General features: G+C 41.0%; 1 protein-coding gene across 2 annotated transcripts in view; it reads right to left on the bottom strand.

Moving 5' to 3' along the window:
- Positions 1 to 23,179, bottom strand: part of ADGRA3 (adhesion G protein-coupled receptor A3) — a 62,707-nt gene extending 39,528 nt beyond the window's left edge. For both annotated transcript variants that reach the window (XM_051617682.1, XM_051617683.1), the window contains exons 1-2: positions 22,699 to 23,179; positions 2,344 to 2,415 (exon numbers count right to left, since the gene is read on the bottom strand). In XM_051617682.1, the coding sequence (XP_051473642.1) occupies positions 2,344 to 2,415; positions 22,699 to 22,961 (335 nt within the window). In that variant the 5' untranslated portion in view covers positions 22,962 to 23,179. The remainder of the gene's footprint in view (positions 1 to 2,343; positions 2,416 to 22,698) is intronic.
- Positions 23,180 to 25,288: the final 2,109 nt, after the last annotated feature.

Below are 25,288 nucleotides of genomic sequence, written 5' to 3'. Positions count from 1 at the left end.
AGTGCCAGGGAAAGTCATGAACCAGATCATCTGGAGTGCCATTACACACCATATACAGAACCACCAGGTGATCAGGTCCAGTCAGCACGGGTTCATGAAAGGAAGGTCCTGCTCGTCTGAGCTGATTTCCTTCTACAACAGGGCAACACACTTATTGGATGAGGCAAAGGCTGTGCATGCTGTACACCTTGACTTTAGCAAGGCCTTTGACCACTGTCTCCCACAGGATTCTGATGAAAAAACTGGCAGCTCATCACTTGGATGTGCACACACTTTGCTGGATAAAAAAATGGTTGGTCAGCCAGGCCCAGAGATTAGTGGAGAATGGAGTTAAACACAGTTGGCAGCTGGTCACAAGTGGTGTTCCCCAGGACAGTGCTGAGGCCACTCCTGTTTTAACATCTTTATTGATGACTTGGATGAAAGGATAAAGTGCACCCTCAGTAAGTTTGCAGATGACACTAAGCTGGGTGGCAGTGTCGATCTGCTTGAGGGTAGGGAGGCTCTGCAGAGGGATCTAGACAGGCTTGACTGTTGGGCCAAGGCCAATGGCATGAATTTCAGTAAGGCCAAATGTCGGGTTAGACAGTTGGACTTTATTATCTTGAAGGTCTTTTCCAACCTTGATGATTCTATGATTCTAAGACGAAGCACAAGTAGTAAGAAGAACTAAAAATAAGAAACTGTCAAAAAAGTGCAATTTTAAAGGCATGTAAGTTATCACAGTGTAAATTAAGGAATATAATTTGAAACTGCTGAGCATAATGTTAACATTTAAAATAGTTACTGTGGCTTTCAGTCTTTTTCCCTTTATTATTGACTATTCATTAAAGTTTGAAAAATTATTTTAATTACAAGAGTCGCTTTTGTCCAAGGTCACAAGAGTATTTAAAGCAGAAAAGTTTATTTTAGTGTGGTTAAAGAAATATTGTTTTAAATAAGTCATGTACACAGAGGAGATGGTCATTAACGACTAGTGTACAATGCTAGCTATTCTTTCTTCTATAATTATGACACCTGGCAGTTAATAATAATTTCTTGTTGTAGTAACGTATATACCAGTGCAGATAAGATGTATCTCACACTGTTATCCCAGATCACTTTAAATGCTCAAAACATGATGCCTGCCTTACTGCTTTATTTTCCTTTTCATGAAAGAAGATATTAAAATAACCTAAAATATCCCTACAAATTACAGGATTTAAATGGAAGAAAGCTGGGTTCTTATTATTTGAAAGAAAATTAAGACTTGGATACCAGAGAAAATGCAAATCATCATCTCAAACTAATTAAAGTTTCAAGTATTTCCTGTCTGGAAACTGTAACAAGTTACAACAAATAATAACTGTCAGCAGATGCCTTTATTACCTAAGCAAGGATGCCAAAATAACATGCAAAAGTCTAGAATGCCATCACTGCTGATAACCTTGCTCCTTTGGCACAATGGCTTATTTCTACAATAAAGCTCATCTGCCAGTGCGAAGACAAATCTTTCTTCTGGCATGTGGGGGATGGAATAGTGGAAGTGTTTGAATTTATTTAGGCCAGGTGACCAGGATTGCAGCCTTCACATTTTAGAGGAAGAATAAAATACTTTTAATCCCCTGAAGCCAGAAGTCATTTGGAACTCTTCCTAGATGTTCTGAGATGATTATGAAACTGGCTACCTTCCCAGTCAAATGACCTAGAAAAATCCTTATCTCCAAAGTTTCTGCTTGCTCCCAGGTAGATCAACCTGCCAATCCTGACCTTCTACCAGCTGGAAAAAAGCTGACCATAACAGAACCTACAATGCAGCTTCTTATCCCATAGGTGATATATCATCTGAAAGGGAAAGTGAAAACAGGAAGCAAAAGGTGTCCAACAAGTTACTCCTGTCAGACTCACTCCCATTTCCCTCCCCCAATACATCCAGCATATACTGGAGTTGTAAAGAAGTAAAACTGTTAAAATAAATGTCAAACTTACAATGAATCTAGCCTCTTTCAGAGGCTCTAATACATCTGCTTCCCCTAAAAATACACTTAAAAACTATTTGATAAAGGGTTTGATGCTTCATAAGAAATTAAAAAAATAATTTTCTTTACAACATAAGTTTTCCTATTAATCCAGTTGTCGTAGCATTCCAGTGACCCTTCCACTGCAACTGCCCTGACCTCATTCACAGGTGAGATTATCCTTTTATGCTGTTACATTCCATTCACACTTAATTTCAACTCTTCAATTGCATCAAAGAACACATCTCTCTTAAATAAGACATTTTGTTCTCAGAATTATTAATGTAATATAAACAGTATATAACTTAATTTTAAAAATTAAAATAGCTTTTAAAGAACTGCTTACAATCTTTCAAGAAGGTGTAATCCAGAGAAGGAACCATTCTTCAGCTCCCTTATTTTATTGTTACTCAGAATCCTGTAGACAAAAACAGACAAGGACAAGATATTATAAACTTGTTAACAAAATTATCTGCTGCAGCTTGCACTTCTCATGCAAATATTTTTAACAGCCTTTATGTCCAACTACAATGCCTAGCTGAATGTCTGATGTGTATATAGCAGCACTGTTTCAATATTATGAAGAAGAAAGAGGATTTTCTATGTCAAGTCATCTAAGTATCATGCAAGCTTAGATAATGAACATACTAAAGAAAGCACACCCTTCTAGGATTATAACATAACATTAGAATTGGTGTGCTAGAAAATGAAGTATTAAACAACCAATCTACACATGCAACGTTCTGGTTTCAAAACCACACAGCATATCTCCTGTTCCCTATTTCTTCAGTTATCATCTCAGCCACTCACAAAGACTCACTTCTCTCATGTTGTGCTACCTTTCCCAGCCATTCTTCACACATTCATCCTTCACAATGCAATCTTTTAAAAACATCTGCAAATAAGCTCAGTAAGCACTCCTTTACTTCTATCTATCCTTTCTTCAAGGACCACACAACCACAATTCTGCTGCTCTACATGAATAACTGGATCAGGCCCACCTAGCCAAGTACTTTGTTCTCCAATCACAGTTGTCTGCCGATGCAAATTATCCTCAAGTTAGGAAATCCCTTGTAGAGTTGGATGATTCCTTACTTAGAAGGACTTCTAATCAGCTACAAATCTCTCCGTCACAAAAAAAGCCTGTCTTCCTTTCAAATCATGTAAAACTTTGCCATTCACAACACTCCTTATGACAGGTTTCACAGTACAAAACTCCATTCCATAAAGAACGTCTCATCTCATTTGTTCTGAACACAGCACCTGCTAGCTTCATTTGATGCTCCCACTTCTTACACTGAAACAAGCAGTAGTAGATCCCTATCTACCACCTCTTTACCACATGTAGAAACCTATATGGTCTCCTACCAGATAGAAGATTCATATTTTACTTAATTACTCTTCACACAAAAGCCATTCTGTGCCACCTTAATAATTTCTGAGTGCTTTTCAGCTTTATTAAACTCAAAATATTCTGAGAGAAGACCACCAGAATTCAAATAGTATTCAACATGCAGACAAGTCACATATCTAAATAGTGGGATAATGATCACTGAATCTTAGGGGTTGGAAGGGACCTTGAAAGATCATCTAGTTCAACCCCCTTGCCAGAGCAGGATCTCACCTAGAGTACATCACACAGGAACATGTGGAGGCAGGTTTTGAAGTCTCCAGGGAAGGAGACTCCACAACCTCTCTGGGCAACCTCTCACAGTAAAGAAGTTTTTTCTCACATTTGCATGGAACCTCCTATGTTCCAGTTTGCATGAATTGCCCCTTGTCCTATCACTAGACATCACTGAAAAAAGCCTGGTTCTGTCCTCCAGATACTCACCCTTTACATATGTGTAAACATTGATGAGGTCACCCCTCAGTCTCCTCTTCTCCAAGCTGAAGAGACCCAGCTCCCTCAGCCTTTCCTCATAAGGGAGATGTTCCACTCCCTTAATTGCCTCTGTGGCTCTGCGCTGGACTCTTCAAGCAGTTCCCTGTCCTTGAACTGAGTGACCCAGAACTGGACACAATATTCCAAATGTGGCCTCACCAAGGCAGAAGAGAATGGGAGGAGAACCTTCCTTGACTAACCACACCCCTTCTAACACACCCCAGGATGCCACTGGCCTTCTTGGCTACAAGGGCACATTGCTCGCTCATGGTCATCCTCCTGTCCACCAGGACCCCCAGGTCCCTTTCTCCTACACTGCTCTCCAGCAGGTCAGCCCCCAACCTGTACTGGTACATGGGGTTGTTCTTCCCCAGATGCAAGACTCTACATTTGCCCTTGTTGAATTTCATCAAGTTTCTCCCTGCCCAACTCTCCAGCCTGTCCAGATCTCGTGGAATGGCAGCAAATCTCTTGTGCATTACAGGTCTCTAAGATTCCACTCCACTGAGAAGGCTACCCATTTATTTCCACATCATTTCTTATTCGTCAGCAAGTTTGCTGATCATAGAATGATCCTCATTTTCATGCTGACATACTATTTTCATCAAATGCCTTTGGTGAGGGACTGAGAGATCCCTTTTGAAAAATGTCTCATTGCATCAACTGCATCATCCTTGTAAATGTTTTGCTGATTCTGAAGAACCCCAAAGGTTTGTGGAAGAGCTTCCCATTACGAGAGATGTAAATTGCAGGCTTTAAACTGAAGGACCTGGGGGCAGGGATCCAAAAATGGCAATGATCATTTCACCATCACCACTACAGCCGATTAGGGAATAAATCAGGCCAACCAGAGTAGTATAAAATGTGCCTCATCTGTCTACTGAAATGAGAACAAAAGATTAGCCACCTGAAGCGTATGTATACAAATGCACACAATCTGGGAAACAAACAGGAGGAACTAGAGCTGTGTGCCCAGTCAGATAATTATGATATCACAGGAAGAACTGAAATATGGTGGGACAATTCACATGACTGGAGGACCATGATAAACGGCTATAGGCTGTTTCATAAAGACAGGCAGGGGAGAAGAGGTGGAGGAGTTGCGCTCCATGTTCATCAACGACCTGGATGAGGGTACAGAATGTACCCTCAGCAAGTTTGCTGATGACACCAAGCTGGGAGGAGTGGCTGACACACCAGAAGGCTGTGCTGCCATTCAGAGAGACTTAGACAGGCTGGAGACTTGGGCGAGGAAAAACCTGATGAAGTTTAACAAGGGCAAGTGTAGAGTTTTGCATTTGGGGAAGAAAAATGTCATGCACCAGTACAGGTTGGAGGCTGACCTGCTGGAGAGCAGTGTAGGTGAAAGGGATCTGGGGGTCCTGGTAGACAGGAGGATGACCATGAGCCAGCAATCTGCCCTTGTGGCTAAGAAGGCCAATGGCATCCTGGGGTGTATTAGAAAGGGTGTGGTTAGTAGGTCAAGAGAGGTTCTCCTCCCCCACTATTCTGCATTGGTGAGGCCACATCTGGAGTATTGTGTCCAGTTCTGGGCCCCTCAGTTCAAGAAGGACAGGGAACTGCTGGAAAGAGTCCAGCGCAGAGCCACAAAGATGATTAAGGGAGTGGAACATCTCCCTTATGAGGAAAGGCTGAGGGAGCTGGGTCTCTTCAGCTTGGAGAAGAGGAGACTGAGGGGTGACCTCATCAATGTTTACACATATGTAAAGGGTGAGTGTCAAGAAGATGGAGTTAAGCTTTTTTCAGTGATGACCAGTGATAGGACAAGGAGTAATGGATACAAACTGGAGCATAGGAAGTTTAAGATGAATATCAGAAATTTTTTTTTTACTGTGAGAGTGACAGAGCACTGGAACAGGCTGTCCAGAGAGGTTGTGGAGTCTCCTTCTCTGGAGGCATTCAAAACCCGCCTGGACGCCTTCCTGTGTGATGCACTCTAGGTGACCCTGCTCTGGCGGGGGGGTTGGACTAGATGATCTTTCGAGGTCCCTTCCAACCCCTATGATTCTATGATTCTATGTTAGGGGAAAACCTTGAATGTATATAAGTCAACTATGGTAATTGTGGTAGCCCTATTGAATGCCCCTGGGTCAAAATCAGATTGGGAGAAGCCAACACGGATTTATCAGGGGCAAATCATGCTTGATAAATCTGATTGCCTTCTACAACAAAGGAACTCGTTCAGCTGATGCAGGGCAATCGGTGGACATAATCTAGCTGGACTTTTCCAAGGCTTTTGATACGGTCCTATACAGCCTCCTCCTGGAGAAACTGACTTGTTACAACCTTGACAAATGGCCTGTACAGTAGGTGGGGAACTGGCCGACAGCCCATACCCAGAGGGTGACAGTAAATAGTTTATCCTCAAACTGGTACCTGTTCACAAGTGAGGAACCCCAGGGACTGATATGAGTGGAGGAGAGCTTGACACTCCAGAAGGGAGAGCTACCCTCCAGGATGACCTAGACAGGCTGGAGGAATGGGCTAGCACAAACCTTATCAAGTTCAATGGGGGGGAAGTCTAAGGACTTGCACCTGGGAACACATAACCCAGGAGTGCAGCTCAGACTGGGATCCAGGTGGCTGGAAAGCAGCCCCTTGGAAAGGGACATGGGGGTCTTGGTGGATAACAGGCTCAACATCAGTGAACAGTGCACTGCAGCAGCAAAGAAAGCCAACAGGATGCTGGGCTGCATCAAGAAGGGCATCACCAGCAGAGATAAAGTCATCATTCCACTCTACTCGGTGCTTGTCAGACCACACCAGGAGTATTGCCTTCAGGTTTGGTCCCTGCCCTACATGAAGGACACAGACAGGCTGTAGAGAGTCCAGAGAAAGGCCACAGGGATGATCAGAGGACTGGAAGACCTGCCATATAAGGAGAGGCTGAGAAAACTGGGTTTGTTCTGCTTTGAGAAAAGAAGGCCTAGGGGAGACCTTATTACAATGTTCCAGTACTTAAAGAGTGGCTACAAAGAGGATGGAGATTCCCTATTTACAAGGAGTCACATGGAAAAGACAAGGGGTAATGGGCACAACTTGATCCTGAGGAGATACCAATTGGACACGAGGTACATTTTTCACCATAAGGACAGTCAAACATTGGAATAGTCTCCCAAAGGAAGTGGTAGATTTCTTCACACTGGACCATTTTAAGTCTCAGCTTGACAGGGTGCTGTGCAATCCCATATAAACTATAGTAATACCTAGAAAGTTCAGACCAGATGATCCTTGAGGTCCCTTCTGACCTGGCATTCTATGATTCTATGAAATTTTCCAGAGTACATCTCTCTCTCTCTTTGTCCAGGTATCCAGTATATTTATTATAAATTCTACCAATTTATTGAACACAAACATCAGAATTGGAACCATGTAGTTCCACTAAACTTCTGATGCACTTACAAAAACAAACAAACAAACAAAAAACCAAAACACACAGCATTTGCCAGCCCTCAAAAATAAAGTTAATTCAAAGCAAGACTTCAAACATTCATCATTTGACTTCTTCATCCCCGAGTTCTTCTAAAAGGTCTCCAGTGCACACCATCTTGTCCTGGAAATTCATTCACTCTGTCAGTTTGTTCCACAACTTCTGGTACAGTAACTTCAATTTCAGACAGGTCCTCTATCAAATGCATCCTGCAGATCCAACTGGTCCATGCACTTCTTCACTTAGGCCAATTACATCCCCAGGCCAGATAACTACTTCCACACTTACAACTGTCACTAGGAGATTTCTTTCCAGGCTACTACATGTTATATCCTTTATAACAGTCATAAACCAAACACACATATCCCTCTTCCCACAGATGTATACAATTTATTATCTAATGACAGGGATTAGATCACAAATAAGATAAAACTAAAATACAGAAATACCAATCTATGAAAACAGCATCACTTTGACACAACCATATACTACACTAAGTAGTTTTCTTCTCCAGGTTTCTCAAAGATTGCCTCAAGTCTCTGTGGTTAAGACAAACATCAGGCAGGCAATTTTTTGTCTCAAAGCTTTGGCTTCAAGTCAATCTCTCTCTCTCAATCTCACATGCGCAAAATCAAGAGAGCTGAACAAATTATTTTAAAACCTTTCCATTTCCAGACTGACAGAAGGTTTGAAAATTCTGGAAGATTAAGTCATTCAACCTAGGTTACAGTATCGAAGCTAAGAGAGGGAGATCCCATTCGTTCTCCTCCCCTTACAGTCATACCATGTATTTCTGCAGTTCATCTCAGGTCATTCCTGGTGCTCACTGCTCCACAAGCAACTAACATTAAATTACACATTTACCCAAGGCATCTTTCAACAGATTTAGATGTCAACTGCAAAAGCATGATCAACAAAGTATGCTACACATACAGCTAACCTGAGGTGAAGACTGATCACAGGAATGGGGGAAAGGATGAGAAAAAGATACATAAAAGTATACTGAGAATTTGCTGTTGTTTGGGCCTATAATGTCCACTAAAGTGTCAGTTTATAAAATTTACTCTAGTGAAAATACAGTTGAGTCAAATACATTAAGCTACCTTACAGGAAGGAAAGTAGGAAAATTGCCCCTTGGCTGCAGCTGTGATAACCTAGATGACCAAATGAATTAAATACAGTCAGTATTTTTTAAAAACAGATGTACAAGTAGGGGGTTAACAGAGAGCAATCTGTCATTCATTTCACTGCTGGCCCAGACTTAAACCATGACAACAAGTCAAGAAAACCCAAGTATTCTTCAGAAATCTACATGTATTCCAATGAATCCTTGCATCAAGGAAGGTCCAACACATAACAAAATACACATTTGCAAGACTGCAAGTGTGATAAATACAATCATATTTGTAATAGTAGTAGTAATAATAATCTACATTTTGGAATGCCTGTAAAACTAGTAAAATTTAACTGAAGCATTAAAATCACATATCCTAAATCTTTGAAACTACTTTCACTTCTACTGAAAGAGAAAAAGGTTTTAACTTAAATATTAAGTATTATTTGTAGAAATGGTAGATACAGGTTTCATTCTGCAATCAAATCTATTCAGAGCAAAGTACACCTTTATTTCAACATCCTTTCTGTTTTCAGGTATGTACGTGGGAAGAAAAATAATAATTTACAAAGAAATTAGAGAAGAACCTTCTAAAAAACCCTTATTAATAGTTAATGCAAAATGAACATAAGGCATAACAGCAGCAGCAAGAAAAAACACAGAACAATTCCAGACTTAGAGATAAAATAAGAAGAAAAAACATTAGGTTCAAAAAACATCCAAATCAATACAAGCAAGCAAATTAGAATCTTTGGTAGCACAGAAATTATTTCAATTTTAGTTATAATTGACGTAATCTTAAGATTTATTGATTTTACTGGCAGTCCTCCAGGAAAAGAAGCTATTCAAAATGGGGCAGAAATCACTTCAAAAGCAGCTGTAACTGGCTGAACTAAATTTAAACTAAATAAAAAATTAGTTTTCTGACACTGCCTATAAAATAATAGGCCCAAAGTAGAAGCCTTTGATTATCTGTGCACTAGGTAAATTCTCCTCTGTAGTGTGATGTACAAATTATAGTCAGCCTGATCTAGTATTTTCTCTGCAGAGGCTGTTAGTTTCTCAACCATAAAATTTTACAATAAATGATAGCTTTTAGAACAGTCCATATAACCTAAGACATTTCATCACAGAAAAATGTTGCAAGTGTAATTTTTTTTTTAAAAATGCAGCTTAAAACTTGCTGTTAATATATTTAGTCTATACATTATTTGAAGTGTTAAGGGATGTGGCATAAGAAGCCAAAACACAATAAAGTATTCACCTCAAAGTAGACATTTTATAGTCACTTTCACAATTTGAAATTATGGACTATTATGTACCACTTAGACACAGAAAATTATTTGTGATCAATAATAATTCTAAGTTACTACTTTAAGAACATAATTTCTCCTAAGAGGCAAGTAATTCTGGAAATACGTGAACTTTTCCATCATTTAGAAGTTTAAATGGAAAATGGTAGAGAGCTACTCATGTTCATCTTGTTCAACTTCTTTTTAACAAGTGAGTTTGCAACATAAAAGATATCTGGTGATTTCCTGAAGTGGTTTCCATAACCAAATGTCACTGTTGCTCTCTACGTCTTACAACCTCCAGCTCAGTTTTTAAATTATTTTATTTTATTTTTTTCCTTTCGATAATCAGCAATAACTGCTTGGAACAAATGCATCTTTATTGTCCAGTTCTTGCATAGCAGAAAATAAAATGTGGAACTGCTGTTTGCAAACACACAGCCACAGGAATTAACATAAAAACGTGGAAGAAAGCACAGCTGAAAAGTAGGTTCTAAAAAGCATTATGGACACCACCTCATGTCACCTTAAAGTAATACATTTCCTTCTCCTTTGAGTGAGCAGAATGGTTGCAGAGACAAAGAGGCGATCTGAATCAATGCATCTCAAGAAAATAAATACCACCACAGCCCCACCCCCACAAAAAAAAAAAAAAAAAAAAAAAAAGAGAGAGACTTCAGCTTTACATTCATTCCAAGAACACTGCTGAAGTGTGCTTTCTTGTATACAGCCTGGATCTGAAAGCCATTTCTCTTTTGTTCCATAAAGCGGCAGAGGAATTTGGCAAAACTCTGTAAGGAAACTCAACTCTGGCTCTAACTTACTGGTGAGACTCTAAGCCATAGATGCCCAGTTGCTAGCATGCAAAACATAACTACGCAGTCAAACCCGAAGTTTGTCCTTTTAGCAACAGACACATCACTAAAGGTGATGTAATAGTCTTGCTCTTATTTTTTTTCTGCTTTATCAAAAAAAGTAAATCAAGGCTTGACCTGATTTTAGCATTAAAAAAAAGGTGGTAAGTTTCATTATATGAATCATTTTGGTTTGTCAGCTATAAAACAGTCACCACTAAGACAGCAGTCAACTAGACAGGAATTCAGAATGCATCTCCAAACTTCACAAATTAATCCCTTCATAGGATACTATTTAAAATAGACACACATCCATTAACACTATTTAAAAACAGTCAAAATGCACTCCAAGAAGCCTGTACGAAGGCTGGGAGATGGTGTAACTTCTGGTAGAAAGCTGAAGTAACTTCCAGAACACATTTTAAGAGACTCAAATGGAGTGCCAGGAAATAGAAAATAAATCAGATAATTTCAGGATGATGGCTGTACACTCTAAGGACTGGAAAGTGGCCACCAGCAGAAGTTAGACTAAAACAACCATCTGTGCAACCAAGAAAAATGTTGTCTGCTGAAAGCCATGACCATGCAAAAAGAAATAAATTTTTCCAAGTTTATCTTGCAGAAACTGTGATTTAACAAGGATATAAACCCAGTATTTTTTTCAACAGTTAGCATTTTGCCTTCTAGTGAGTTACTGGTGTCAAAGGGAAAGCAGTAATAGATGGAAAAGGACATAAACAGTACTTCCTTAGAAGTAACCCTGAAATGAAAACACTCCACAAGCTGTATACAGAGAGTTTTAAATCTTTCCAAAGCCCCTAACAAAAGGGGACAGTATTTTCCAATTTAACAAAAATATTAGAATTGAGGAAGCTCAGCAATAAAACATTTGCAATATAGAAGTTTGCAACAGATAAAAGATTTCCTGTACTATTTCACTATTATGCATATTAAACAACATTAATATTGTAAACTAAAACACTCAGAAATAATGAAATTACAGAATTAAAACTGTGCCTATTTATAGAGCTCCATTTTTAACTGGGAATGTGCTGACTTTAGATGATGTAATGGTAAGACTTTTTCTCTACACAATCCCTGCATCATTCAAGCAATAATGCTCACTTTGTGCACTGCTATTAAAGGTATTTCTTTAACTGATAGTCAGTATACGGCCACATACTTTATTATTGCCTTTCTCTAAGGACAGACAGTTCTTTAAATATAGAAATTCTTTATTTCTAGTGAAACACGGTGGCAATCACTGCAGTACCTCAATTAATTTTCTGTGCAAAAGTACTAAGTAAAAATAATCTTAGAGAAACAACAAAACTTAGGGGCAAAAAAGAATGCAAAAATGAGTAGCAATGTTGTTGAAAGTGATATTACTACCAAAAGAATTTTTTTTAAATTATAACCTTACCAACAAAACATCTCTGTCTAGTACTTACCGCAGGCTGGAAAGCCTACCTAAGAGAAAACTAAGACAACACTGTAACATCCAATTTCTTTGAAGACTGAGCTGCCATTTCTAAAGCTAACCAAAAGCACTGGTAACGTATCCCTTATGACCATTACATTCTGGGAAATTTCCTCCAAGTTCTCTCTCCCTCCCACCTCATCTGCAGCATCTGCATTAGTTTAAGAAATTATGATCAACTTTTTCTAACTCTCCCGTCTTACTCCCCCCTCCCTTCTACTGCCTCCTGAGTTTCTCACTTTTTATCCACCAGATGTACACTTTTAGTATTCTCACTGACTTGCAATTCAGTATAAGTTTATCATATCCTCCAACCTTCACACATGCACTCAAGAGAGTAACTCACTTCACAGGAAATACTGCACACACACACATATCTAGCCAGACTCTCCTAACTTAAGCTGTTATGGCCAATACATTGAATGTGTCATATCACAGCAGTATTAATTATAGCATATGCCTCACATGTATTTACATTTCCTGTCAGGTATATGTACTCTCTAAAAAGTGCATTGTCTAGACACGTCAGCAAGTGCTTCCTATCAACTGCTGCCACACCAAGATACATTTTCACCAAAATGTATATCCTAATCCTGCAGAAGTCAGCAGTTTTTGAATAGTTTAACTCCCTGCACTGACTAGGCATGGAGCCAAACAAATGCTAGTACAGGAGCAAGGGAAGGGAAAGAAAAACCACACCCGCACAGCAAGAGTCTTGGAGATGAAGGTACCAAGACACCAGCTCCAGTTCTGGCTACAGTTTTACAGGCAGCAGGATGTGGATGTAACTTTTTGCACTCATAGGAAGATCCTTCACCTGATCATCCCTGTAGCAGGAGCAGGAAGACAGTGTGGAAAGGGACCATCCTTCTCCAGATGTAAAGTCAGCTCACTGCAACCCATGGAAACTAATGTTCCAACACAATTCTGAGATTTGGTTTAAATTCCTGTTAACATCAGAAGCTGTTACCCTAAAACAACACTTTGAGGTATTAGAATCAGTTGTTGGTATGTCTTACAGAACGCTTTTACAAATCTGAGTACAACTTGCCAACTCTGCCCGATATAAAGTTTCAAGGTAAAATCTATTCTGCAACAACTTAGGCTAACTAATAACAAACTCTCATATCTGACAGGAAAGAAAAAAGAAAAAAAAAACAAAACACCTTTGTGTTCATCTCCTCAGATGGAAATAGCTCATCGCGTGAATAAGACGTGAGTGTTATCTGCGAAGAGTTTTCCCAGACTTTGTTATGCCACTACCATTTTCTTACATGATCCATCTTCTCCTACTGGCATCCAGTTACTAATCCTGCCTTCACTGATTCTGTGGGAAGCTGCTGAACTTCCAAGAATTCTTGCCCATCTCTCAGTAAGCCAGTTCACATAATCATGGAATAGTTAGGGTTGAAAGTGATCTTTAAAGGTCATCTAATCCAATCCCCACAACAACAGGCAGGGACATCTTCAACCAGATACAGTTGCTGAAAGTCCCATCCAATCTGATCTTGAACATTTCCATGAATAGATTCCCAGAATAGGGCATCTACCACCTCTCTGGGCAAACTGTCCCAGTGTTTCACCACTCTCAGTGTAAGAAATTTCTTTCTTGTATCTAGTCTAAATCTACCCTTTTCCAGTTTAAAACCATTAGCCCTTGACCTATCACCACAGGCCCTGCTAAAAAGTTTGGCCCCATCTTTCTTAGAATCCCCCTTTAGGTTCTGAAAGGCTCCTATAAGGTCTTCATGAAGCCTTCTCTTCTCCAGGCTGAACAACCCCAACACTCTCAGCCTTTCCCTTTGGGCTTGTGTTCCACTCTGATCATTTCTGTGGCCCTCCAATTGATTAGCCTGGATCACACACCACTAAAACAAGTACTCTACTTGGGACCTAGCAGCTCTGCAGTGCACTGGCATCCCACTCACTCTAAGCAGCTTGGACATCTGGAGGACAGTACTGTAGCGCACCACTGGACATGCCCTGTGTCATTACCAAAGGAGGAGTCACAACAAAGTCATGCATATCAACAGTAATTAATAGATAGTATCTGTCCCATGGGAGCACTGTAAAGGCAAGAAGGCATTGCAGTTTTCACTGCTAAACAGCCAAACAGAGAAATACAAAGGCAAAAATAAAACTCTCACCTATTTTCTGTGTTAAAGAATAAAGATATTCAATACATTATTTAAGATTTTTACAAAAACTGTATCTCTGCAGAAAGTGAAACTCACAAAACCATACTTTTTCTTCTTTGAAGTTCTTAAATTTAAAACAATTTTTATTATTATAAATGAAAAAAACCACTCAACTGTTTTTAATCTTCATTGATTAACTATTCGTACAAAGAAAGCATTTAAACTGTCAAGATTCAGAAATTACAGAGACTATTATGGTGAAGATTAAGACTAAATAAGGCAGTAATGACAAATCCATGAACCTGCAACATATTTGGCCCTTGCAAAGTACATATGGAAACCATTAATTCTGAAAAATCTAACCTTGCAGCTCCATACAGGTTTTAAATTACAAAAATAACTTTGGAAACACAAACTGCAAGCAAAAAGGAACAAGATACACATAGTTGTTCGTTCTTCATCACTGCAGCACAAATTCTAGTTCTATTTCTATACCTCTTGGCATTAAATGTTAGTAATTTTAAGTTTTGCTTAACAGAAACAAAAACAGGAGTATGGCTGGTCAATAAAAGACTATAATTTAAAAAGTCCTGAAAGTGAAAAATATCTCTGAGGCTAGATAAAGCATAATGCATTTAACAGTTTAGTACTCACTGAAGGACTAATAAACACATGAAGGGCACTGCTTATAATGATATCTTAATGGGAATAAAGGTACTGGGCAATTCTATATTAACATTGTGGCTCAGATAATTAATAGGAATTCATACTCATTATGAGAAATAAAATGAACTCTGCAGAATTCTGCAGAACCTCTGTTCTCCACCCTTATTTTTAATTCAGCAACAATCAATACATAGCTCTCATTCAAAATCTGCCCCCCAGGCTTGGAACAACTCCTTACAGCTGTACCAATGGAACAGAAGCCACATTTCTAATTATTTCATACATTTAATCAAAATGACAATAACGTTATCAGGAAAAGCATCCAAAACAATTTAAAAATGTTTATACAGAAGAATGATATATTTTAAAAATCAGCTTGCATTGATACAATCATCATTTGATAAAGACTATTACCGATTACAACCCAACGTGCATGTTAAAGCCATTACTCAACACTAAAAGAAGCAAGAGAACCCTATTCAAACTTGACTGGGTATCCCAGTAAACACATGCTAACAACATAACATGGTCTTCTGAAGTTGAATAGTTATTTAGGTAGAACTAAATATTGCAATTTAGAAGAAAATGCTGATTAAATTGTGAGCTCCGAATTGTCTTACAATACTCAAAATATACACAAAAGTGTACACAATCATAAAATACCACAGGTATTCAATATCCTATAATAATAACCCCACAATTCAGTGTTGGAATAAGGCATACAGCAAAGCATGAATCAGATTTTGAATCTTCTTAACAAGGTAAAAGGCATATAAGATCTGACAGATATATACTGAAAAGGGCTACTAAGATACAAGCCTAACAAAAAATGAAACATCACTAATGACTTTTAGGAGTCAGATATAAAAGGCATGCACAAGTACTTGCAAATTACTAAACTGTGGATACAACAATTTTCAAGTACTATCTCTGTACTGCCATATGTTCATGAGTAAAATAGATTTTGCACAGTCCGTGTATACTCTGACCAAAGAAAATTTTAAGTTAAGTTCTAACAGGAGTTGTTAGCCTTTTGTGTTTTTTAAAAAAAAATATTATCACTGCCCAAGCACTTATAACAGTCTAAAATAGACTATTTTAACAAAAAAAGGGATTAGCTGTCAAGTGTACTTTCAAGATAATAATGGAAATTACTTAAAAGGAAAAGGCAAACTTCCACAGAAGACTTTTACTATGCCTATACCTCCTGTTTGGCAATGTTTTGGTAAAGGACCCGTTTTTCCAAACACAGAATAGAGAAAGGCCCAACTAAGTATAACAAAGGAAATGAAAACAGTTTAGCAAAGTATCAGATCATCTCACAAAAAAAAAAAAAAAAAATTAAAAATAATAAATCTGTAAGTCATTACATAATATCTCCTTTATAACCCAAGACTTTTGTGTACAAGAAAAAATTACTCATGTAACTATACGTAATTCATATAATTACAGTGTAATCCCACATGGTGATACAAGTGACTCCTTGAAATCTGAGTGACCTTTTGCTTTGAAACTTCTGGAATTTAGGAATTTGTGTTACAAATGGAAAGGCTGTGCAAATATCTGGAAGGCAAAATAAGTATGTCTTTTAGCTGCTTAATGTATGTAGTTCAACATTAATATTATTTGGAGCTGGAAAAACCTGACACTTTAAGATGTTTTTTGACAGCAACCCAGTTCAGCATATCTTTGAAGAGTCCTGAACACAAATATAGGCTACCACTCGGCTTTGTAAATTCTAGCACTTGTAAATGCAAACACTGATACTTCCATGTTCCCATTAGGATATAAGGGTAAGCAAAGTTGTTTCCTGACCAGTAAGGCTCCTAATTCAGAAACACAATTCTTTACAGAATATATATGTTTTTATGCTTATTTGGATTCCTGTTCCTATAGAATAGGCAGTGTGCAAGAGGTAACTAAAATTTCCCAACAAAAAAGGATTACAACTTCATGGGCTTGCCTTCCGTGGGATTACACAATCTCTTCCAAAGATCAAACAGCTAATATCCAGTAAGTTATCACATCACGATTTGAATTTGCATCAAACACACACAACTGCAATGGGTACCTTATCTCAGACTTCTATAGCAAGAGCATAGCACATTCCTCATTTAAATGTGATTCAGGGAAACAGCATTAGGATTTAACTAAACACAGAGCATGTCAGACAAAGCACTGAGTCACATTCATTTTATCTTCACATGCAATGCATCTCAACTGACTGGTTAAACTCCAAAGGTCAAAGTCATCTATGGTGCTCATGTAGATACACCCTTCATTTGCATCCCAAACAACTTTTATTACATAAGGCTATGAAAAAGTCCCTTCCTTAGCTATAACTAAACTTGAGATCCCCTTGGAATTTGACCTAACTGCTCTGTAAAGCACCAGTTACTTGGATTCTAAAGGAATCTCAATTCACAGTACTGCCAGAAATCCTAAACATTATTCTCCCTAAGACATCCCTCTATGCTTTAATAATCTTTTTCCAGTGTTTGCTTTCCTTCCTCAATCATTAAACAAACTTATCTTGTCTCTTGTCAATTTAAATAAAATTATTATAATCTTTCTGAATTATAACTAAAAATTCTAGCTAATACTGACATAAATTAATGACAATAATACGTTTCATGGCAAACAAATGCCAAGGCATTTCAGAAATTAAGTTACTTTGTTCAACTTATCAATATCATTACAAACCACCTACGGTGGTGTGCAAGAATGAAAGAACTCGGCCAGCATCTTCAGATGCCAATAAAGCATCCTAATTTCCACTATTTCTCTTATTTTTGCAATTTTTAGAGAATTTTGTCCTCAAAAAAACTTCACTGAGGGGAAAAAAATATATATATATATGTAAATACACAGCAGCTAATCTACTGAAAGTCTAAGAGTTTTATCAGTGATAGGGATAGAATCAGGATTTCCAGAAGTACTATAATAACTTCATTTGAGTCATCCCTAGCTCACTCAAAAAACCCAAGAAGTTATTTGAACCATAAAGGTTCTCATAAAGGTATCCTTGAGCTAGAGTAAGAAGGTTTCATCAAAAGGCTCCACTTGATCGGGCAGCCCGTAGTAGGCTCAAACTACAAGACTCCCTTTGTTGTCCCGATCCCTAATTCCTAACCATAAGCTTTCAACCTGCTCATAGCTAGTCTTTAGGGACAACTCTTCACATTCTATCCACTTCTTTATATACAGGGCAACACCTCTCTTCCTCTCCTGTCCTTTCTGAACAGCTTGTAGCCATCAATAGCCACACTCCATGATATTTGAAAAGTCGTGGCAGTCAGGTGAAGTCCTTAGTGACTGGAAGAAAGGAAATATTACACCCATTTTTTAAAAGGGTACAAAGGACCCTGGGAACTACCAAACTGTCAGAGTCATCTCTGTGCCTGGAAAGATCATGGAACAGGTCCTCCTAGAAGACATGCTAAGGCACATGGAGGACAGGGAGGTGATTCAAGAAAGCCAGCATGGCTTTACTATGGGCAAATCCTGCTGGACCAACCTAGTGGCTTTCTACAATGGAGTGACTGCATCAGTGGACAAAGGAAGATCTATGGATGCCATCTATCTGGACTTCTGCAAGGCCTTTGACATGGTCCCCCACAACACACTTCCCTCTGAGTTTAAGAGATATGGGTTTGATGGGTGGACTGTTCAGTGGTTAAGGAATTGGCTGCATGGTTGCACCCATGGGATAGTGGTCAAGGGCTCAATGTCCAGATGGAAAATTGTAACAAGTGCTGTCCCTCAGGAGTCTGTACTGGGACCAGTGTTGTTTAATACCTTCAGTAATGATATTGACAGTGGTATTGAGAGCACCCTCAGCAAGTTTGCCAATGACACCAAGCTGGGTGGTGTGGACATTGATATGCCAGAGGGATGAGATACCATCCAGAGGGACCTGGACAAGCAGGCCCAGGCAGACCTCATAAGGTTCAACAGGGCCAAGTGCAGGGTTCTGCACCTGGGCTGAGGCAACCAGAGATACCAGTATGGGCTGGGGGAAGACATGCTAGAGAGCAGCTCCACAAAAAAAAAGACCTGGGAGTACTAGTGGATCAAAAGCTGGACATGATCCATCAATGTGCAATTACAGCCCAGAAGGCCAGCCCCATCCTGGGCTGCATCAAAATAAGTGTGGCCAGCAGATCGAGAGGGGTGATTCTGCCCCTCTACTCTGCCCTGGTGAGACCTCACCTGGAGTTCTGTGTCCATCCCCCAACACAAGAAGGATGTGGACCTGTTGGAGTGTGTCCAGAGGAGGGCCATAAAAATTATGTGATATCACTTATTAATTGAAATAAGTATAATTTTTGGGAAAAAAAGAATACAAGGGGGACACAGAATAAAAACAGGGCCGAGATAACAGAGAAACAGAAAGAATTAGACAAAACCATATTCCAGTTAGAGAAAAGCACTCCCCAAGTATTGAACAGCCTCGCCTTCAGATAGACCTGCAAGACACCTGCCAGACAGATGTAAGGGATGGAATGCAGCACTCCCCACAGCTTATCTTGGTTACAGCCTTGAGCACTGGAGAAAAATACATTGAGTAACTGAAATTACCATATTGATATCTTAATGAGCCATTAGCATACTAAAATTCACACCCACAGGTTAGAAGGACCCCTACTAACAACAAGCCCCCACTCTTTGAGCATGTACAGTGAAATTCCTGAGCATTGCCACTTTAAATGGAAGCAAGGGATGTTAACAAATCATGTGCACGAGTGACAGAACATTAGAGATAAAGTTCTTTCTCACATCTTTCGGTATAAAAGTAGCACTTGCATTTCAGGAAACTGATCTTGCTTTGTGAAATAGCCCCCTGCCCCCTGTTCTGCACAGAACTGGATAGTAAAGCAAATATTTCAACTGTGCGTGGATTGGCTTCTTGCACAATGGGTAAAGGACCCCGCTTTTGGGACAACAAGAGGGCTGGAGCTGCTCTCTTATGAAGACAGGCTGAGGGAGTTGGGATTGTTCAGCCTGAAGAAGAGAAGACTCTGGGGGACCTTACAGAGACCTTCCAATACCTGAAGGGGGCCTATAAGAAGGCTGGGGAAGACCTGTTCACAAGAGCATGTAACAATTGGACAAGGGGTAATGGTTTCAAGCTAGAGAAGGGTAGATTTAGGTCGGACAGTAGAAAACGTTATTTAACAAGAGAGTGGTGGATCACTGGATTGGGCTACCCAGAGAGGTGGTGGAGGCCCCATCCCTGGAGACATTTAAGATCAGGCCTGATGGGGCTCTGAGCAATCTGTTCTAGTGTGAGATGTCCCTGCTTATTGTAGGAGGGTTGGACTAGATGACCTTTACAGGTCCCTTCCAACCCAAGACATTCTATGATTCTATTTTCAGCTACTTATCTCTGCAGCGATCCACTAATCCAAAAAGCTATAATAGAACTAGCACTTATCTTAATAGAAGAATCCCACAAGAATCAAGATTCAAGATAACTCAGCACAGTTTGACTCTAAGCAGACAACCGTTCACTATCCACCAAATACTGTGATTCTGAGTATTGGCTTGGGGGGGGGGGGGGGAAGTATTTTTTGCCTAAAGATTAGATAACGATTAACCAAGCACTGCTAATCAACATGTTAGTGAAAATGGCACTTGGCAGAACACCCCATAAATCACCAAAACTTTCTAACCAGGTTGACACTGATTCAGTAAAAAAAAAAATAAAATAGAATAAGAAATCTCTCAGATCTATGGAAAGTCATGCCTCAAAAGTCATGAAACTTGAAAGCTCCTAACCCCAAAAATTATTATGTTTGCTCTCTTAGAAAAAGCAGGAGCATTGTTCTAATAATCTTTGCCTTACATTTTAAGTAAAATTTCAAAGTGTGTGCTCATATTAACTGTATTAACACAGTTATGATATTTAGTACAAATAACAATTAAAAATTCACTGCTTGTTGCTATGTCTATTGAAAACTTTAAAGGGGAAAAATAAATGTTTTGGAAGTTATCATGAACTTCAAAGGCCAGTTAAAACTGAAAGCAACTGATTAGTGTATGAAGATATGCCCTAGATACACTCTAGATAATGAAGGAGTATGAAAATCAAGATGGGAGATGAACCATTCTTCCAAATTCTTCTGTCACTGCAATTACGAACAAAGGGCCCATTGACAGCAAGGGTGCTGTGTTTGATATCTGCTTGTGTTTCACAGCAATCAGAGCCGTGAAACCAAGTTTTCTGAACCAAAAGACTCCCATAAATCCACTTCAGTGTATCAAACATACTAACATCTACTTTTTTCAAAATTTTAATGGATACTACTATATCTTTAATAGCTAACCAGTTACAAAGCGTTTGATGCTAACAAAGATTTATTGTTCAAACAGTTGTCACTTTCTGCATTTTGCTTTATCTTCTGCTTCAAAAACTTCAGAAACTTCAGATATTAATATTTCTGGTCACCTCTCACAGGTAATTTTGAAATATTTTCAACGTTTACAGATTGCCAAGCAAGAACAAATACTTAACCACCTCCCTTTTTTTGGCTTTTCTTTTACTCATAGGTCGAGATCCATACATCTACCACTGACTGGGTACACACCCCAGTGAGACTTCCTGATGGAAGCCCTTCCTTGGTGTTTCAGTGCTGTCACGGCTCACAAAAGCAGCAGACTGTTGCTCTCAGAATCACATATATTCTGTACTTATCAAACCTGGATTATTGGCAGATCTTTGAAACCTGTGATTTCCAGTTAAGTAGCTAAGTATTTTAAGCTAGACCCCATAATCCAGTTTATTTTCATCAATTTTTTCTTGCATACTACTCGGTTGCACTTCAGTCTCCCACTTTAAGGCTCTCTAAAAAAGGGAGAGGGTTCCACTTGAAGGCCATTCACCAATGAAATCCAATGCTGCTGATGTCCCTGCCCACGGCTGAGAGACTGGACCTTTAAAGGCCCCTTCCAACATAAAGCATCTATGATTCTATGAACTACTAGGTAACCGCTCAAGAAGAAAAACAACTTGCAAATCCTCTCTTTACATGTGAACACTCATATCTAAGCAAATAGCAACTTATTTCTTACTTTGGAGTAAGCTGCACATCCTGTTCGAAACTTGTTATTCAAATGGTGAGCTAGGATTGCCTTCCACATAAAAAGAGAACACCTACTGCTACGTGGAAGTAAACTGATTTTTTTATTTTTTTTTTCCGAAGAAGAAACAAAATAAATCCTTTGGGCTGGTTTTATCAGGAACTGCAACAAACAAGTTGCTGTTCGCTACCTTGAAACACCAGGTGCACCCAGCCACCGCAGGCCGATTGGTTCACCCTCTCTATTAACGCTCATTTGTTAAAACTACCTCAAAGGACAGGACTCCAAAACCTACTTTCTCATGACGCTAATAAATAAATAAATTCAGAGGTTAAAAAAAATATATATATATAATTGTGGAATTACTTTTAATAAAGGAGCACCTGAGCTTTCCGAACCGCCTGAACTGCGCTGGAGAGCAGCCCCAGCAGAGAAGGAGCAAGGGGTGGGAGGGTGTGGGGATGATGCTCCGCACCGCCCCCCGCCCCGCCAGGGAGTAACGGGGACGCTTTATCCCCCTCCGAAACCACCATCCGGGGAAGCAGAGGGAAAACACGAAAACCAGAGTCCCCAGAAAACCCGCTCCCGAGGCTTTCCCCGGAAGCAGAAAGGGTCAAGCGCGCCCCGCGTCCTGCCTGGCCCCACGGTACCTCAGGCCGGCGCTCCCTCTCCCCGCGATCCCCCTCCCTCCCGCGTCCACGTCGCGCCAAGGCCCCCCCACCCGCGGGCGGTACTCACAGGGTGACCGTCCGGTTAGGCAGCGCTTCGGGAGGCAGGACCTGAGCGAGCTCCAGGTTGCTGCAAACCACCTTCACCTCCACCGGGCCGCCTGCCGCCGCTTTGCCGGCGCTCTTGGGGCGGCCGTCATACTTACAGCCCGGGGGCAGCGCGGCGCCGCCGCCCCCCAGCGCCGCCAGCAGCAGGAGCGCGGGCAGGAGCCCCGCCGGGCGGCGGCGGCGGCGCCACGGGCGGCAGAGAGCGCGGCGGTGCGGGGACAGCATGGCGGGGCTACACAGGGCCCCGCTCCGCTCCTCCCGCAGACGGCAGCGACGGAGAGGGCCGACCGGCGGGGGCAGGAGAGGAGCGAGCAGGGGGAGCCCACCGCTCACCCCGGCCTAGCTCCGCGGGGGCGGCGCTACGCGTAGCCGCGGCGCTACCGCCATGTGGTGCGGCGGGGGCAGCGGACTGCGGGCGGCCGAGCGCCGCGGCAGGCACAGCCGCCCTCGCCTTTGTGTCGGGGCCGGGCGGGCTCCGCGCAGCGGCAGCAGCGCCGCCTTCCGCCGGTGCCGGAGCCCCGCGGCACCGAGCTCGCCCGCCGGGCCTCGGCCCCACTGCGCAGGCGCCGGCGTGGCGCTGGCTGCCAGCGCGCCTGCGCGCCGCGCGGTGCGGGCGGCGGCGGGGGGGGTGCTGCTCCCGGCGGGGAGGTGCTGCTCCCGGCGGAGGGTGGGGAGCCCGGCGGAGGGGAAAGGCTTCCGCCCGGCGGGGAGGCCGTAGTGTCGCTGCTTCCCGTGGTCCCGCCGCTCCCTGCCGGCTGTCGGGACCATTCTCCTCCCGCCTCCTGCAGCGGGAGTTCTTCGCCCCCGCCGTTGCCCGTTCCGCGATGACCGGTGTCTTTCTCCCCAGCTCCCCAGCCCCAGCATTCTGTATATTTGGGGGGCCCTTAGGCGCTCCGTGGGCTCTTTTCCCCCTCGAAGGAACAGGGTGGAGCAGTTTGGTTTCCATGTTTTTTGCTTCCGTGCCTTGCCTCTTGTCCCCAGCTCCAAATCCTTGCTCTTTCCGGAGGGATTCTTGCCATTCATGTTTCCAGGAGAAAGGATAAATCCCCTGCAAAGGTGCTGAATTCAGCACTCTTAAACCACAGAATCACGGAGGCTGGAAATGACCTTTAAGATCATCGAGTCCAGCCTATGACACCAAGTATCTTGTGCTTGTAAAGTATTTGCCCTCAAGTCACCCCTGTAAAATGTGGTAACCTTGTTATTCCCACTTGACAGCCAAAAAGCCAAAGGATGGTGAAAGTTCTTTCAATACCATCAATCTCAAATGTGAAAAAACCTCTGCCTCCTTACAATGTGTCTTCATTGCACACTTGGAACTGCTTTTCCTGGGTGTAGTTAGATCATGTTCTCACATTTCTCTAAAGCCAGGACAGCCAGGCACAAATGCCTTTGTGCCAAAACCAGCTGAAATTCTCAATACGTTCTTTGCCTCTACTAGGTGTGAGGATAATAAAATAACTGTTATCTAACTTGCAATCAAATTATAGTAACGGGCAGCACCTACTAAAAAAATTCTAAGCCAGACTTTGTAGAACCCATAGGAAGATCTGGTCCCTAACCAAGAACTCACAATGTCCCATCCTTACAGAAAAGTGCAAATAACACCCTGCAAATTCTTTATTACACAGAAGTACAATTAAAGCATTGGCAATAACAGCTGCCAAACTGAGTCTTACAAAGTCTTTAACCCAAGGTGTCCTTGAATAGTGCTGAGCACTCAGGTTTGGACCCAGTTTTGAACATAACCTTATGAAAGATACAGGCAAAAAATAGGAGCTGTGGATTGGGGCAAGTAGAACAAGGTTATAGTAATAACATCACAATTACCTGGCCATGTTGTAGATACACTTAATCCACCATCATTTTTTCTCTGCTCGATTGTATATCCTCATACAAGTGAAGATGGAACCTGACCCATATACTAAACTTGTTAACCACAGTGCAAAGAGGACACAGGTCCCTGAACTTAATATTAGGTGTGCGTGCCACTGAGTCACTCAGCAGGACCAACCTGATCTGGGTGAGATGCAAGGCCACTCTTACACTTGAACTAAATTAGGTCAGGACACAAAATACAAAGTTGACGATGCCTGTGTGATCTCATGTTGCTGTTGTGCCAACTGTAAGAGAGATTTAATTAGCATAAAACTAATCAGCATAAAGTAATCCTGATCTTTTGGGCTTTGTTTTAAGCAAATTCAAACTGTGGATCAAATTCACTGCTTTGTACCATGGAGCCCCATCGTTTTTGATCTGGCACTAGGAGCTTTAAAACTGAACTGACTATATCAAACCACAGACCAAGATCCTTTTTCCCTCAGAAGTAGTGCTGGGTTAAACAGTTCTTCCCATTTGGTACTTTTTTTCTCATAACCTTCAGCTACATCAATAACACAATTCAATTTACTGCACAACTGCGTAAAAAAGTTTGTGCTGGGTTAAGGATCACATGAAGATAGGATATATAACTTCCTCTTCTGCTAGCAGAGACAAAGGTTTATGCCAATTTAAACACAGATCCCGCCACAATTTAGGCTTGGCTTCACCAC

This window comes from Apus apus, chromosome 4, assembly GCF_020740795.1.
Source record: "Apus apus isolate bApuApu2 chromosome 4, bApuApu2.pri.cur, whole genome shotgun sequence".
In the NCBI taxonomy this organism is placed as follows: domain Eukaryota; kingdom Metazoa; phylum Chordata; class Aves; order Apodiformes; family Apodidae; genus Apus; species Apus apus.
Note: the sequence above shows the minus strand (reverse complement) of the source record. Positions and strands in the feature narration are given on the sequence as shown.